The sequence below is a fragment of the Saccostrea echinata genome, unplaced genomic scaffold (genome assembly GCF_033153115.1).
Source record: "Saccostrea echinata isolate AGI-Se365-2 ecotype Australia unplaced genomic scaffold, CSIRO_AGI_Sech_v1 ptg000002l, whole genome shotgun sequence".
In the NCBI taxonomy this organism is placed as follows: Eukaryota; Metazoa; Mollusca; class Bivalvia; order Ostreida; family Ostreidae; genus Saccostrea; species Saccostrea echinata.
In genome coordinates this window covers 31,739,844-31,756,208 of record NW_026889751.1, presented here as the reverse complement: position 1 = coordinate 31,756,208, position 16,365 = coordinate 31,739,844, and the positions used below count along the sequence as shown (strand labels likewise).

Sequence of the window (16,365 nt, the reverse complement as noted above, 5' to 3'; positions counted from 1 at the left end):
CTGAGTTGATGATTGGACAGCTATGTCTCAGGGTATATCACATAGTACTTAAATTTTCTCTTTCATCTAGAGATGGGGACTGGGTGAGGTACTACTTGCACCATGTTTCTCCCCTAGGTTCCCATTGATAGATAAGAACCAGTTGTCTCAATCTTCTTCGGATTTACTACACCCAGAACTTAAGTACTTAACAAAGATTGCATTGAAGTCTATGGAGCAATTTTTAAAAAATAAAAATTCAAATAATAAGAATCTATAAATACTGTAGTGAAAAAATGCACTTAAACACATTAGAAATAGAATTTTTTTACCAGGTAAGATTTTTAATTTTTTTTTTAAATTAAAAACAGAGGGAGATAACTCTTACCAAAATTCAAGGTCATAAATTAGGACACATCCCACCCTTACATGCTAATAGTAATAAATGGGAATTCTGTCTAAATATCAGGGCTTGATATAATTGATGGCCCGCTTGTCTTGGGCAGTGAATTTTCAATCTGGGCTTGTACATTGCAGAGGGCATGTGCCCTTTGGGTCAGCATTTTTTTATGCATAATAAAATTCATTCACAGTCGGGCTAGTTAACTTGACAGGGTTGTGTGTCCCAACTTCTGCTGTTTCTTGTTTTGTTAAGTTGTACTTCTAAGTATCACGTCAATATAAAAAAAAAAAATTATTTTTTAAAAGTAAAAATTTAAGCTGATAGCCCGAGTGATCAGTAAACATAAATGATTATTTCTAGCCCTGAATATACTGAGTATTCAACACCTACACATCTGTTATGTATTCAATTTCATTGAATCTTTTATTAGGATGGAATACCTTAACTTCTTCAGCTACCTTCTGTATGCCCGACTTTCCCAAAGCTTTGCCTTATATACCCTTAGGCTAGTCCATTCCAAGGGTTGTCAGGTCATCCACTATTTGAAGTCTTTAATGCGTTTTACTCCAATGTCCCTTACCCATTTCACCTATATATTCATATGTAAACCGTGACCCACTGTTGTGGCCCCGCCCTACCCCCAAGGGTCATGATTTGAACAAACTTGAATCTACACTACCTGAGGATACTTCTGTATTAATGTTTGCTATAACTGTGTTTTACTTAAAGTATTTTAGGGTAAAGGGGAACCTAAATTTTGAATTTCATGGACTCTAACTCCCTGGGGCTTAGGATGGGGCCAAAATGATCAAAATTAATGAAATCATTAAAAACATTTACTTGTGAACATCAAGTAGTCAAACTGATGTCTTGATTATGATAAGCATTGAAACCTCTGTCAAGATTGTGACCACAAATTTAAGTTGTGATAATTATGGCCTTCAGGGGGTTCTGATGTTTTTTTGTTTAAATTCTTGTCCCCCTAGTTTAGGGATTAGCTTCAAGATGGGACTAAATTGGTCTTACATTGGAATTTAAAATATTTTATTGTTAACCTCATTTTCTTTACCTTTTAACTTCTGGAAAACAAGCTGCTTGAATATGAGCATGTTTTTTGATATAGTTCTCAACAAACAGTAAGATTTTGTCACGAGTTCCATAGCTCGAGAAACTCATGATGATGAGGTGACCATGATGGGCCTCTTGCTGACATAATGTTGACTGTTCTCTTTTTATTCTTTTTCCAGGTAAATATATATACCTGGGTGTTGGTGTCCCTTGTTAAGACATGCTGATTGCTTTCTATATATTCTTTTTCAGACAGGGGGTTGTGTTTCTTGGTGCAGGTGTCAATATGGATGTCGACCTGACTGTACACTTTGGACTGGGTAAGATAGACTTTATGAATTAATCATGAATAGTGGCAGTACTTTAAGTGTTTTAACAAGAATGAAATAAACCAAATATTGCTATAAATACACAAAATAAGGCCAACTGTTTCATGTATTCTGACCGACCCATCTAAATTGCCCACACTCAATGATTTTTCTTTGAAAATGCATTTAGTTCCAACTGTGTATTCTAATGCACAGTGAAAAGGTTTTGTGTGTGTTATAAGGTATTGAATATTGTAGATTTCCAATGGATTTCATAAAGAAATTTACACTAAATGTAAATATTCAGAGTTTAATCAGGATATCGATACATATAGATATTTTTTGTCATTTGAACTTCCAAAAGATATTGGTGCTGTTGTTTCATTCAGTTTTCCTTTTTAAGAATTGTTTGTAGAAGAGTACAAAAGAAATTCAATTAATTTACTAATTGTTTGCATTAAAATACTTAAGCAGAATTATATACCATGTATACTAGAATATATAATTACAGTAGCACACTAGCTATTCTGTATCAAGTTTACATTTGATCTCGTTACAGTCATTGTACATGTACTATGCAAAATTGCTACATGTATCAATTTAATAAAACCACGTAACTACAAATGTACTCTGATGATATTTTAATCAACATTTTTGTTATTAGCTGTAAATAAGGAGTTATTAAATACAACTAATTAAAAAGCATTGATATACTACATAGTGGCTTTTAAGTTATCATATTGTACTGTATCATATTGGTTTTATTTGCTCAATACACAGCCCTAAAATCAATGCATGTATTTAATTTTCTTCACCTTTTTGTTAAATCTTTGAGCAACAAACAGATTGTCATTTGTATCTGTACACAGTCCGCAGGGTGCACTCAGTCCACAGTCTATGTAACAGAGGAACTGTCCATCCTGGTCTATGATGTGGACACAGTCATTGTAATCATCAGCTGTAAGGATGTGACTCTGACTGTCTGTGGTGATTCCTACTGGACTGAATGGTTGGTTCTTTGGAGCAGGAGTATGTCCAGTGTACCTGAATCTCAGTTTCCCGGCCTGATTGACCACCACTGCTGCTTTAGATCCACTGTCAGACACACAGATATCCAGGTTCCTGTTCTCTGTTATGTATCTGACATGATAACCAGATGAGTAGAGAGGTTTACCTTTATCATCAAACTGAATGGTTTGTTTCTCTGTGGAGCCAGAGTAACAGACAACTTTTGTTTGTGTGTAATCATCACTGTCCATGATAACCAGGAGGTCACCAGAGGAGGTACTACAGACATTGTAAGGTATCCAGTTCTGTAGTCTGATCACCCCCTCTATCTTCTTATTCTTCACAATATTCACAGTTCTATCCCAGTAATCAGTATAAAGTAGATCTCCTCTTTTTGTCACTGCTATGTCATATGGCATTTTCCCTGACTTGGTTGGGATTGACTTGAGTTGTGATCCCTGATTGATGCTGTAGAGTTTCATGGTGTTGTCACGTCCACTTGTCCAGATTTCTTCATCACTTAGATAGGCCACATTGTAAAGGTATTCATTATACTCAGTGGCTATGGTGGTGACAGTCTCTGGTTCATCAAGCAGCTGTTTGACTGGAGGAGAGGATCCAGCTTCTGGTGATTTTTGTGTTGTCTTCATGCTGTAGCCATGTTTATCTGAAGTTAAAGAACTTGAAGTTAAAGTTCCAAACAGTCCTTGAATTTTTTCTGGAATGAATTTCGATAAAGATGGTGCTAGTTTTTGTGGAAGGTTTCTGTATATATATACATGTGATGTTATACTAAACAGTTTTGACAAGTCATTAGTGTCTATAGCCATTTCAACTGAATTGATTTCATCCTTGATGTCAGACATTTTCTTGTTTATTTCATCCAGATGTTTCTGTAGAGTTTGTAACTGTGTGTTTTTCATCTCATCAACTTCAGCTTTAAATGTCTTGACAAGTTTGTCAATTTCTCTGTGCCAGTCCTCTCCGTGTTTTGTTATGGCTGTTGAGAGATCTCCATATTCCTTTTCTAACTGACTCATTCTGTTTTGTACATCAGAGGCAATGTCCTGGTAGGTTGGATATATTGTCGCTTTTAATTCAGTTAGTTCTTTGATATTTTTTTCCTTTTTTTCATCCATAACTTGTAAGACTTCAGATAACTTATGACCTAGATGTTGATCAGATGCAAGGCACTTTGTACAAACAGGAATGTCACATTGATTACAATACATTGTACATTGTTGTTTATTGTGAGATTTACATCCAGGGTAGAGGGGAGTGGATTTCCTAAACTGAAATTTGACGACTTTGTGGTCCATGGATTCATCAGATATCATGTGTTTTCCTACACAAGCTGTACACAGGTTGACAAGACATGTATCACAGTGCATCTGTACCACAGCAGTCTCACACAGATCACATCGCATCACGTCCTGGGCTCTGGTTCGGGGGTCCATGGTTATATCCTATATAACTCTAAAGTATAAAGCTAATAAGGCTTTTGGGTAGTGATAAGTTGGTAATTAACAAATCAAAAAAAATAATTAAAAAAATTATTCATAGAATTAACTTGTTTCCTCAAGGATATCTTTACATCAAGCGAATTGTTTGGTTGCATGCAAAGAGTATTTATCTTATGGTGATCCCCCCCCCCCCATTTTTCCTGAACCTAAATTTTTTTTACTATAAATGTGAGTTTGAAAATGTTCATTGAAATCTGGTTCCCCCTTTTTTGATACAGTCTAGTAAAAAAAATCCATCCTAAATTACTGAACCCTCCCTTTCCCCAGAATAAGATATGAGAGTTTGGAGAATTCACCTTTTTCATGGGGGTGAGGAGCTCTTCAAACATTTTATAGGTAACTTGACATTCTTTTTTCTGTTATAATACCCCTCTCTAAATCGATGTTATGTGCCTGGACTACATTTAACTCATTCTTTATCATGGACATTTAAAATTCTACTTTTTTTCAAAATCTTACTGGTAACAAAATACCTATGGGAAACCTAAATTTACTGTTATCAAGGTAAAAATATCTTATATCAAAATGTTTAATTAATGTTACCTGATTTCTAAGACAGTAATGGCTGCCGAGAAAATATGTGTTGTTATGTGTTCAGATCACATGACCTGTTTACCTGTGTTATCTACCTGTCAGGTATTTATACTTCCTGGTGTATATATAGCGGAGATTTAAGTCTCAGCACTTATATTTTGCTTTGTTTACCCTGGCAAGTTTCACACCTTTTGGTATTTGATTATAAAATATAGACAGTAAAAGTTATGATTTAGTGAAATTCTCTCAGCATGGTGTACATCTTGTAATATAAGAAATTCAAAGAAAACTGGTCACTGAAAGATGATGATATATTACTAGCATTCTAACCCCCCCCTCCCCCCCCCCCCCCCCCCCCATCCTACAACACCAAAGATTATATATAAAAACAACAACCCTCTATGGATTGATTTCACTAAATAACCTTCTTAAAGACATATATTTAACAACTTAATAATTTGGAGTCTTAATTAAATCAGCTGAGTCACTCAAAGTATCTAAATTATTTTATTTATATTATCCAGGTATTAGAATAATTTTGTTAATTATTTGTATCTGATAAGAAGAACAAGGTTTCTGTGTTTGAGAGAGTCTTTAAGACAGTGACTAATTGATAAGTATATGCTTAGGTAAACCTTTAAATCTGAAACAGATGTGGTAGACTCTGGTACCTGTCTTTTAGTTGAAAAAAAATGCTTTGTTTATTTTAGCTTTCTTGGATACGGATATAAATGGAACTCCGAGTGAATTAGAGAGCTTGATGATTCTGGAATATAAGGACACATACTCGGTAAAACAATTTTAGTTTTATCAAGCAACAGTATTTTCATATATTGTTTTTCGAACGCTATATTGGTAAAAATCTATATATATAACCACATCATTACTAACAAAGGGTTTCTGATAGATGATAGAACCATAACTTAAAGTATATACTTTAACCTTTGGCGATCTACTAAATTGTGTATTTCTGAACCTAACGATGTTTTTGCATTTAACAAGCTCAAACAAGTTAAATGTACAGTTTTCTGGAAAAGTAATGAATCCATTGCAGTGCGAGATAAATCAGAAAAATAGAAGTTTGTTTTATTTCATATCACTGGACAGGATGATTTTGAGTACAGTCTTCAGAAATATAAACTGTTGTTAGCTGATCCTACAACAACCACAGCCTACATCTACAACAGGGACCAGATTCTGTTTGTACCAGGTAAAAATAGCACTCCACAATGTAGACATTCAGGTGAACTTCCTATCCAGAATATAATTACTGATGTATTGAATATGTCCGGTGTATGTCAAGGTTTGCAAATGGTCCCAGTTTTGTTTCAACCTTGATATCTCAATCCCATGGATATATATCTTGAAGTTTTACTGACAGTTCTTCATTGTTTGAAATATAAAGGTTTGACTGTAATCATTTTTGGTTTGAAAAAAATACAATCTTATGGTGTTAGAAGTCATATTTTCCCTGGATGTTACATCCTTTTAAAAAGAGTTTTTACAGGCATTTTATATTTTAGGTCCCTCCAATGAAGTTGTTAATCTACAACAACCAGGGGGTCACATCCTGGGGGCAGGTAAGACAAGTTAACAGTTCATCTTAGACAAAGCCTCTAAGTTTCTCAAAAACCACTAGGCCTAGTTCAGTCAACGTTGACCCACAGCATTTTTAGCTCTTCTGAGCAAAAGGCTCAAAGAGCTAATGCTATGGCCATTTGTGCGGTGTGCGTAAACTTTTTAGAATATGGGCCATAACTCAAGAACCCCTTGGCCAATTATTGTCAAATTTGTCACAGGGTATCCTTGGCCCAAGGGCTCCCTTTTATACTAAAACTGGGGCTGTGACCCTTTAACAAGGGGAGATAATTAGGTAAATAGAAACAAAAGTACTGGTTGCTAAAAAATCTTCTTCTCAAGAACCAGTGGGCAGATTATCACCAAACTTACACAAAAGGATGAGGATATGTTGTAGATTAAAATTTGCACGGGGATTTACCCTGGGGCAAAGGGCGTGGTCTCAAGGTCACTTCAAAGTTGACCAAAAATTACATTTTATTAAAATGTTGATATTTTGCTTACTATAAGGACTAGGATCATCAAATCTTGTCAGTTGGTGCATCTAAGGACCTCATATCATGTTGACTCAAAAGTAGGTCACGGTGACCTACTTTTTAAATTTTGCGGCCATTCTTTTTCAAAATGATTTAGAGGCATATTTTGAATAATTTAAGGCCTATGATCATCAAACTTTGTCAGTTGATGCATCTTGGGTCCTCAAAGTACGTCAACTAAAAAGTAGGTCACCTTGACCTACTTTTTGAATTTTATGGCTAATCTTTTTTAAAACAATTAAGGTCATTAATTCGAATACGGGGAGGCTTAGAATCATTAAATCTTGTAAGATGATGTATCTTGGGGCCATAATACATATTTATTAAAAAGTAGGTCACAGTGACCTACTTTTTGAACTTTACAGGCATTCGATTTGAAAGCGTTTTAGAGGCATAATTTGGACATTTTAAGTCTTATGATCATAAAACTTTGAAAGTTGATGCATCTTGGGTCCTCAAAAAAGGTCAACTGAAAAGTAGGTCACTGTGACCTACTTTTCAATTTATATGACTATAATTAAATATTTCAGGTACTTATTGGCTTAGAATCATCAAACTTTGTCAGTTGATGCATCTTGGGTCTTCGGAGTAGGTCGACTAAAAAGTAGGTCACAGTGACCTACTTTTGAAAATTTATGGCGTTAATTAAATATTTCGGGTACTAATTGGCTTAGAATCATCAAACTTTGTCAGTTGATGCATCTTGGGTCTTCAGAGTAGATCGACTAAAAAGTAGGTCACCGTGACCTACTTTTGAAAATTTATGGCTTTAATTAAATATTTTGGGTACTAATTGGCTTAGAATCATCAAACTTTGTCAGTTGATGCGTCATGGGTCTTCGGAGTAGGTTGACTAAAAAGTAGGTCACCGTGACCTACTTTCGGAAAATTTATGGCTTTAATAAAATATTTCGGGTACTAATTGGCTTAGAATCATCAAACTTTGTCAGTTGATGCATCTTGGGTCTTGGGTCACGGTGACCTACTTTTGAAAATTTATGGCTTTAATTAAATATTTCAGGTACTAATTGGCTTAGAATCATCAAACTTTGTCAGTTGATGCATCTTGGGTCCTTGGAGTAAAACAATTGAAAAGTAGGTCACTTTGACCTACTTATAAAATTTTATGATTATTATTTTAGAAAATATTTTAGGTATTAATTGGCTTAGAATCATCAAACTTAGTTGATGGGTCCTCAGAGAATGACAAGTGATATGAAGGTCACCATGACCAACTCTCAGGTACTAATTGGCTTAGAATCATCTTGGGTTCTCAGAGTGTGAATTGGAATTTCAAGGGTTTATGTAAATATACAGGATACTTCGTGGCTTCAAATAGAAGTGATAGGTTGTACAGTTTATCAGAAGAGCGATTCAAGGCCCATGGGCCTCTTGTTTGATTGAGGTTCAATTTTTTACAAATTGAAAAGCTAAGACTTGTTATTAGGAAACATAATGAGGAAAAATTTACAAATTTTTGATTATTGAAAAACTTGAAATTTGTTGATATGTGCAGGGATACACGTTGATATGTGCAGGGATACATGTTGATATGTGCAGGGATACATGTTGATATGTGCAGGGATACATGTTCGTGTAATGGAATCAGAACTACAAATATTGTTTATTCTATATATGTACCCACATATTTGTTATATTTTTCCTAGGATCTTGTGATGGAGTCGGAGTTTTCTTCTCGGGAAGTGTGGGACTTTTTTCCATCAGTGCTCCGCAGAAGCAGGAAGTCAGGTGAGGGGTTAAATTGAAATTATTTAGTACATGTACCTCTAGGACACTTAAAGGGCTTTTCAATTTGCATTTATGTATGCCATATCAAACCTTTTAATTTGCCATGATTTAATCTATTCCCCTCACAAACATATTTAATCTTCGGAAAGAGGGGTTTCAACTGCGTGACATTAAAAATTAAAAGGTATTCCATTTGAAAAATCAGATTTTTGAAATTTCTCAAATAGTTGTAAAATTATTCTGTTTACCCTAATACTCAATTTATCAGTCCTCCATCAATTTCTCTGAGTTATAAAATGTCAAAAATTTGGTTCTTTGTATTGTTGAAAATTTCTCTGCATCAAGATGATAAAACCATAAATGAAAGTAGTTTAATAACAATGTATAAATATTTACAGTGATAATTAATTCCTCGCATATATTTAGGAATCTACAGTATTTTTATCCTCATAATATTCAACTTATCAGTCCTTCATGAATTTCTCAGAATCATAGAATGTCTAAACCCCTGTTCTTTGTATGTATGAAGATTTCTCTGCCTCAGTTTATTATGATCTATAAATATTTTCCAGTATTATGGAGGAGCTGTCACAAGACCTCACCACAATGGACATGGTGATCATTTATACTCTTGTAACCAACAAACTAAAACAACAAACTAAAACAACACACTAAAACAACAAACTCAAACAACAAACTAAAACAATAAACTAATGCAATTTGTGAATTCTTTAATTTCTAAAATAATAACCCCGATCCAAAATATGCTTTCTTACTGGGAATTTGCTAATTTTGTAAAAATTCTCCATGTTAACAGTAATTCACAACTTTATATCATAAAATGTCAACTTATGCTAGGATACAGCTGAATGTCCTCATGTCTTTATAGTCAGTTTTGACGGCCAGCCATGCTAAAATGCAGGAGTTGTCAATGAGTGAAGACAGAACAGCACGACTCAAGTCCGCATTTATTGCCACCATGAGGGGCAACATTGTAAGTGAATGAAGAATTCAATTACATGTAACTATATTGGTTGTGTGTCAATGAGCTTTTGTAAGGGATCATATTTCATATAGTATGAATAGCAATATCTCTGTTAATTAACAGTATATTCCATGATGCACTCTAGTTATACACAGTGTTGGTTTTATGAATATTTGTAACTGCAGTTAATCATTTTGAAAACTGCAATGTACAGTGAAACAAGGCAATAGGAAATCTTCAGGGAATACAAATTTTGTTTTTATTAATTATTGTTTTATTTTGTAAAAGTTGTATTACTTTGTAACGTCCGATACTTTACAGGCAGCGGCTCAGTCAACCATTGATGAGTTATTTCCCCTTGATGAGGTGTCCACAGATTTAGATCAGATAGTTGTTTCCCTTGACAAAGATCTAGTGGATGATTTTCCAGCCTCGGATCCACGGTGGGCGGAGTCTAGACAAGGTGAGAGGTTAAAAGTCAACTGGTCAGGTCTATACAGAAGATAGGGTCAAAATTTCTCAGGGCTTGTGCATTACATGTTGAGTTTTAATGGTGTTTTTAGCTCACCTGAGCTGAAAGCTCAAGTGAGCTTTTCTGATCACATTTTGTCCGTCGTCCGTCTGTCCGTCTGTCTGTCTGTCTGTCCGTCCGTCTGTAAACTTTTCACATTTTTGACTTCTTCTCCAGAACCACTGGGCCAATTTCAACCAAACTTGCCATGAAGCATCCTTGGGTAAAGGGGATTCAAGTTTGTTCAAATGAGGGGCCACGCCCTCTTTCAAGGGGAGATAATTAGGAATTAGTGAAAAAATAATGGCATCATTTAAAAATCTTCTTCTCAAGAACCACTGGGCCAGGAAAGATGAAACTTATGTGGAAACATCCTCAGGTAGTGTAGATTCAAATTTGTTCAAATCATGACCCCCGGGGGTAGGGTGGGGCCACAATGGGGGATCAAAGTTTTACATAGAAATATATAGGAAAATATCTTTAAAAATCTTCTTCTTAAGAACAGCAAAGCCATGATTGATCATATTTATATGGAAGCATCCTCAGGTAGTGTAGATTCAAATTTGTTCAAATCATGACTCCCGGGGGTAGGGTGGGGCCACAATGGGGGATCAAAGTTTTACATAGGAATATATAGGAAAATATCTTTAAAAATCTTCTTCTTAAGAACAGCAAAGCCATGATTGGTCATATTTATATGGAAGCATCCTCTGGTAGTGTAAAATCAAGTTTGTTCAAATCATGACCCCCGGGGGTAGAATGGGGCCACAATGGGGGATCAAAGTTTTACATAGGAATATATAGGAAAATATCTTTAAAAATCTTCTTCTTAAGAACAGCAAAGCCATGATTGGTCATATTTATATGGAAGCATCCTCAGGTAGTGTAGATTCAAATTTGTTCAAATCATGACCCCCGGGGGTAGGATGGGGCCACAATGGGGGATCAAAGTTTTACATAGGAATATATAGGAAAATATCTTTAAAAATTTTCTTCTTAAGAACAGCAAAGCCATGATTGGTCATATTTATATGGAAGCATCCTCGGGTAGTGTAGATTCAAGTTTGTTCAAATCATGACCCCCGGGGGTAGGGTGGGGCCACAATGGGGGATCAAAGTTTTACATAGGAATATATAGGAAAATATCTTTAAAAATCTTCTTCTTAAGAACAGCAAAGCCATGATTGGTCATATTTATATGGAAGCATCTTCAGGTAGTGTAGATTCAAATTTGTTCAAATCATGACCCCCGGGGGTAGGGTGGGGCCACAATGGGGGATCAAAGTTTTACATAGGAATATATAGGAAAATATCTTTAAAAATCTTCTTAAGAACAGCAAAGCCATGATTGGTCATATTTATATGGTAGCATCCTCAGGTAGTGTAGATTCATGTCTGTTCAAATCATGACACCCAGGGGTAGGGTGGGGCCAAAATGGGGGATCAAAGTTTTACATAGAAATATATAGGAAAATATCTTTAAAAATATTCCTCTTAAGAACAGTCAAGCCCTAATTGGTCATATTTATATGGAAGCATCCTCAGGTAGTGTAGATTCAAGTTTGTTCAAATCATGACCCTCGGGGGTAGGGTAGGGCCACAATGGGGGATCAAAGTTTTACAAATGAATATATGGGAAAAAAAATCTGCTGCTCAAGAACAGCAAAGCCATTTGTTATATTGATATGTAAGCATCATTAGGTAGTTTAAAATTCAACCCCCCCACCCCATAAACTTTTCAATGCTGAACTGATTTTTGCTTTTTTCCTAGCCAATGTGCTCAGGTGAGCGATGTGGCCCATGGGCCTCTTGTTTTCCTTGATAGACTGCTTCTCCAAAATTTATTTATTGTGACTAAAATATAGAACCTCACAAATTATGGCTTCATTATCTGAAAAGTTTTCTCTTTTTTTTCTTTTGTAGATGCCACGAGCAGCACCACTTCACTAATTATCATCAATCAGCTGACTGATAAACTCCGCGCTCATGAGTACGTCATCAACTTCCTCAAAAAGATGAATCTCTGGGAACAGGTTAGTGTGTGAATACAAGAGTCAGTTTACAGAGTTAATTTGACCAGGAGTCCTTCAAGTAAAACTTATTTTGTCTCAAGGTAATTGATTGTTCCTTGTATTCTGTGCCATTTTCAACATAAGAACATTTAATAACAACTAAGTATTAGGCTTTGTGATCTCTTTAAAAAGCAATACTTATAAATTGTAGTTGAGTCTAGTAATGGTACAGGACAAACGTATGCTGACAAGACATGTAATGTGTGAACATGCAGAAAAACTACAGGCAGCCATAGCACTACGCCAATTACATGGGGAGTAAGTATCTATAAATAGACATGCCATGCGTGAACAGTGAGTATCTATAAATAGACATGTCATGTGTGAACCAATCAAACTGGGAGTAAGTATCTATAAATAGACATGTCATGTGTGACAGTGAGTATCTATAAATAGAGTGAACCAATCAAACCAGGAGTAAGTATCTATAAATAGACATGTCATGTATGAACCAATAAGCTGGGAGTAATTATCTATAAATAAATGTGGCACAGAAAGGGGGAGACAAAATCACAAAAGATACTGAATATGTCTACATAAAAAAAACATAGTACATTAACATTTACAGTACGTCTGGAAAAACTACAGACTGTTGTTTTATCAGGAACTGGTATGGAAATGCACGATGTTTAAAGTAGGGATGTCTAAGTCAATAATAGAATACTAATGCACTTCACATGTGCAGTATGTTATCTGTTTGATACATGGAATCTTTCATTATCAGAAAATAATACATTAAATGAGACAAAAACCATTGAAGGAATTTTGATAAGTGTAGTTTTTCTAATACTGAGGACCGTTCACGGTAGCTCACGGTAGCTCAGTCGGTAGAGCGCTTGCTCCATGATCGGGAGGTCGTGAGTTCGAATCTCAGCCGCGACTGACCTAAGTCGATAAAAAATGGTTAGCAACTGTTCCTTCGCCATGCACTCGGCACTTTGAAGTGAAAGTTGCGGGTCCTTCGGATGAGACCCTAAAAACCGAGGCCCCGTGTCATGGCAGACGTTGGCATAATAAAGATCTCTCACTGCTCAATGGCCCTGAGTGCCGAGTAAAGGTCAAAATTTGAAGCCCTTCACCAGTATATGGTGACATCTCTATATGAGTGAAAAATTCTTGAATGGGACATTAAACAACATACAATCAATCAATCTAATACTGAGAATTAAAACCAACTTTAATGTTATTATATAAACAAGAAGTATAAAAAGAAAGTATGCTGTAATTATATAAATATTGTTATTGAATGAATACTAATGCCTCTGTAGATTTACTGGTATAGTGGATGCAGCCATTAAAAAAGTGTTGGAGTTGAGACGAGATGTGAACATTTCCCTAAATCTGACCCCACAGGACTTATTTTACAGAGAGGTATGTTCTAATTCTGACCCCACAGGACTTGTTTTACAAAGAGGCATGTACTAAACAGACCCCACAAGACTTGTTTTACAGAGAGATATGTAAGTCTGGCAATACAGTACACCAGTACACTGTTGATATCAGGGCAGAAAAAATCTAATGATGATTTAATGTTCTCTAACAAGAGATTTGTTATTCTTAAGTTATTTGATTTTTCTTGACACTCTCAGGCAAAAAATGTGTGTAATTGTGACCGCTTTTCATGTTTGTTTGTCTGTTTTCTATTTGTTTGTTTTCATGTTTGTTTTCTATTTGTTTGTTTTCTGTTACAGGTGTCTCGGATACAGGAAGTGGTCGAGTGTTTGTCTCTCTGTATTCTATTTGTGTGTTACCTGTTACAGGTGTCTCGGATACAGGAAGTGGTCGAGTGTTTGTCTCTCTGTATTCTATTTGTGTGTAACCTGTTACAGGTGTCTCAGATAGAGGAAGTGGTCACGTGTTTGTCTCTCTGTATTCTATTTGTGTGTTACCTGTTACAGGTGTCTCGGATACAGGAAGTGGTCACGTGTTTGTCTGTCTGTTTTCTGTTTGTGTGTTACCTGTTACAAGTGTCTCGAATACAGGAAGTGGTTGAGTGTTCGTTTGTCTATCTATTCTCTATTTGTGTGTTACCTGTTACAGGTGTCTCGGATACAGTAAGTGGTTGAGTGTTTGTTTGTCTGTTTTCTATTTGTGTGTTAACTTTTCCAGGTGTCTCGGATACAGGAAGTGGTCGAGTGTTTGTTGGCGTATCAGGAGGAAGTTCTCATGGCTGACGTCACAGTAACGGAAATTCTCACGGTCATTACGTCAGTCAACACAATTTTACAGGTAAATATGAATGGATTCTATTTAGTTTGCCCCATATGACTTTTACAGTATACATATTGTATATATCTGTGTATGTCAGGGGGGCTAACCCTGGAATTTCATAATGACAAGAAACATTTGGATTTTCTCCTATCAAGGCAGCGTATTTTTAAGTTTCCCCACTTTATATCCCACAATTAATTAATATCTTTTTAAGAAGAGTTTAGTTACTTTAATTTTTTAACAGAGATTGTTTATGCAGTGTAACTGTTGTTCTTAATTTATAGGAAATGTTACACAAAGCCGTACAGTATCGTCAAACCAAATCCTCAATTTACGAATGTGAGGCTCCACAAGGGGACGTACCAGAATACAAACCATGGACATCGACAGGTGGAGATCATGGCATCAGGACATTCCTTGTTAAACAGGTAACTACTTGTATTCCTAGAGGTAATATATAATAACAAATCATTGTAATATAGGGTGCAGCATACTTGACATATATATACATTAAATATTGTACATTTACACATATATACACACACAATTTTACATATAGATACACATGTGGGTCATAGACTATTTGGCAGCATAATGAATTAAAGCTATCAATATTACTCATTGTTATTATATCTTAAAAAAAAACTGTTTCCTGTATACACATACTTTGTAAATATACGAGGGGCATTTCAAAAGTTCTGGCAACTGGTGCGCGGTAAATTAATGAGCGTCATTATCATAAATTAAATTACATCAATCCCTCAAAATAGTCTCCGTTGACCTCGACACACTTTTTCAGTCTTGAAATCCACGTGGAAAATGCTGCTCTATAGTCTTCTTTCGGTATACGCTTCATACACTGGAATATGGCACTTCCGAATGCATGACGACTTTCAAATCGCGGTCCTTGGAGGGCTTCTTTGATAACGGCATTCAACCAAAAATCGCAAAGAGCTAGGTCAGGACTGTAGGGTGGATGTGGTAAAATGGCAATACCATTTTCCTTTAAATATTTGGTTACTACCTCTGATCTATGGGCAGGTGCGTTGTCATGGAGGAGCTTTATTCCTCTAGTATTGGTTGTTGGTCGGGTCGTTTTATAGTGCTCTACAACCTGAAACAAGACATTCTCTGCATAAAATTGACCAGTAACACTGCTGTGTTCTGGAACCGGAACTTGAGCAACAGGGCCTTTAGAATCAAAAAATAAGGCGTACATTACTCTCCGGACAAACCGGTTTCTGCGTGCAATTTGAGGCCTTGTATCATTTTCACCAATCCAAACATTATTATTGAGCTTAGTTTCCGGTTCAAAAAAATATATCCATGTTTCATCACCAGTTACAATCTCATTTATTCGCCTTTGGTCACAATCTTCATAAATTGTTAGTAACTGTGAAGCCATCTCTACCCGGATGCGCTTTTGCTCTTCCGAGAGAAGATGCGGCACCCATCTACCACAGACTTTCCTAAGCTTTAAGTTTTCCTTTAAAATACGAAAAACTGCTGACGAATTAATGTTAGTTAAGTCTGCTATTTCCTCAACTGTATATCTAGCATCATCAGCTATCGTATTTTGAACAGCGACGATTTCTTTTTCGTCATATGCACAAACTGGACGCCCCGAACGGAGTTCATCTTCAATTGATTTTCTATCCTCTTTAAATTGAACTACCCATCTTGCTATTGCTTGATATGAAAGAGCATGCTCTCTATATACTACATCTAAATCGGCTTTTATTTCTGTTGCTGTAAAGCCAAGCAATGAGCGAATTTTGCAATACGCTCTTTGCTCAACAAAAAAATTGTTCTCCTTATCAGTCATTTTTACGCCCAGTATACAGAGTATACCTAATTATGACGTCATTTTAGCAGACCTATACGTCATTTTGAATGTAAA

At 35.8% G+C, this 16,365-nt stretch overlaps 2 protein-coding genes across 3 annotated transcripts in view; one reads left to right on the top strand and one right to left on the bottom strand.

Annotated features, from left to right (window-relative positions):
* The window catches only part of LOC133177645 (nuclear pore complex protein Nup133-like), a 31,794-nt gene that overhangs the window by 8,063 nt on the left and 7,366 nt on the right, over positions 1 to 16,365 (top strand). For both annotated transcript variants that reach the window (XM_061312598.1, XM_061312589.1), the window contains exons 10-22: positions 1,703 to 1,770; positions 5,534 to 5,613; positions 5,931 to 6,033; positions 6,347 to 6,403; positions 8,605 to 8,686; positions 9,259 to 9,301; positions 9,576 to 9,680; positions 9,993 to 10,134; positions 12,106 to 12,215; positions 12,406 to 12,512; positions 13,523 to 13,625; positions 14,364 to 14,483; positions 14,750 to 14,893. In XM_061312598.1, coding sequence (XP_061168582.1) covers positions 1,703 to 1,770; positions 5,534 to 5,613; positions 5,931 to 6,033; positions 6,347 to 6,403; positions 8,605 to 8,686; positions 9,259 to 9,301; positions 9,576 to 9,680; positions 9,993 to 10,134; positions 12,106 to 12,215; positions 12,406 to 12,512; positions 13,523 to 13,625; positions 14,364 to 14,483; positions 14,750 to 14,893 — 1,264 coding nt within the window. The remainder of the gene's footprint in view (positions 1 to 1,702; positions 1,771 to 5,533; positions 5,614 to 5,930; positions 6,034 to 6,346; positions 6,404 to 8,604; positions 8,687 to 9,258; positions 9,302 to 9,575; positions 9,681 to 9,992; positions 10,135 to 12,105; positions 12,216 to 12,405; positions 12,513 to 13,522; positions 13,626 to 14,363; positions 14,484 to 14,749; positions 14,894 to 16,365) is intronic.
* On the bottom strand, positions 2,416 to 4,224 carry LOC133177714 (tripartite motif-containing protein 55-like). Its single transcript, XM_061312627.1, has one exon. It carries the CDS (start codon positions 4,221 to 4,223, stop codon positions 2,547 to 2,549), a length of 1,677 nt encoding a protein of 558 aa, XP_061168611.1. The 5' UTR covers position 4,224; the 3' UTR covers positions 2,416 to 2,546.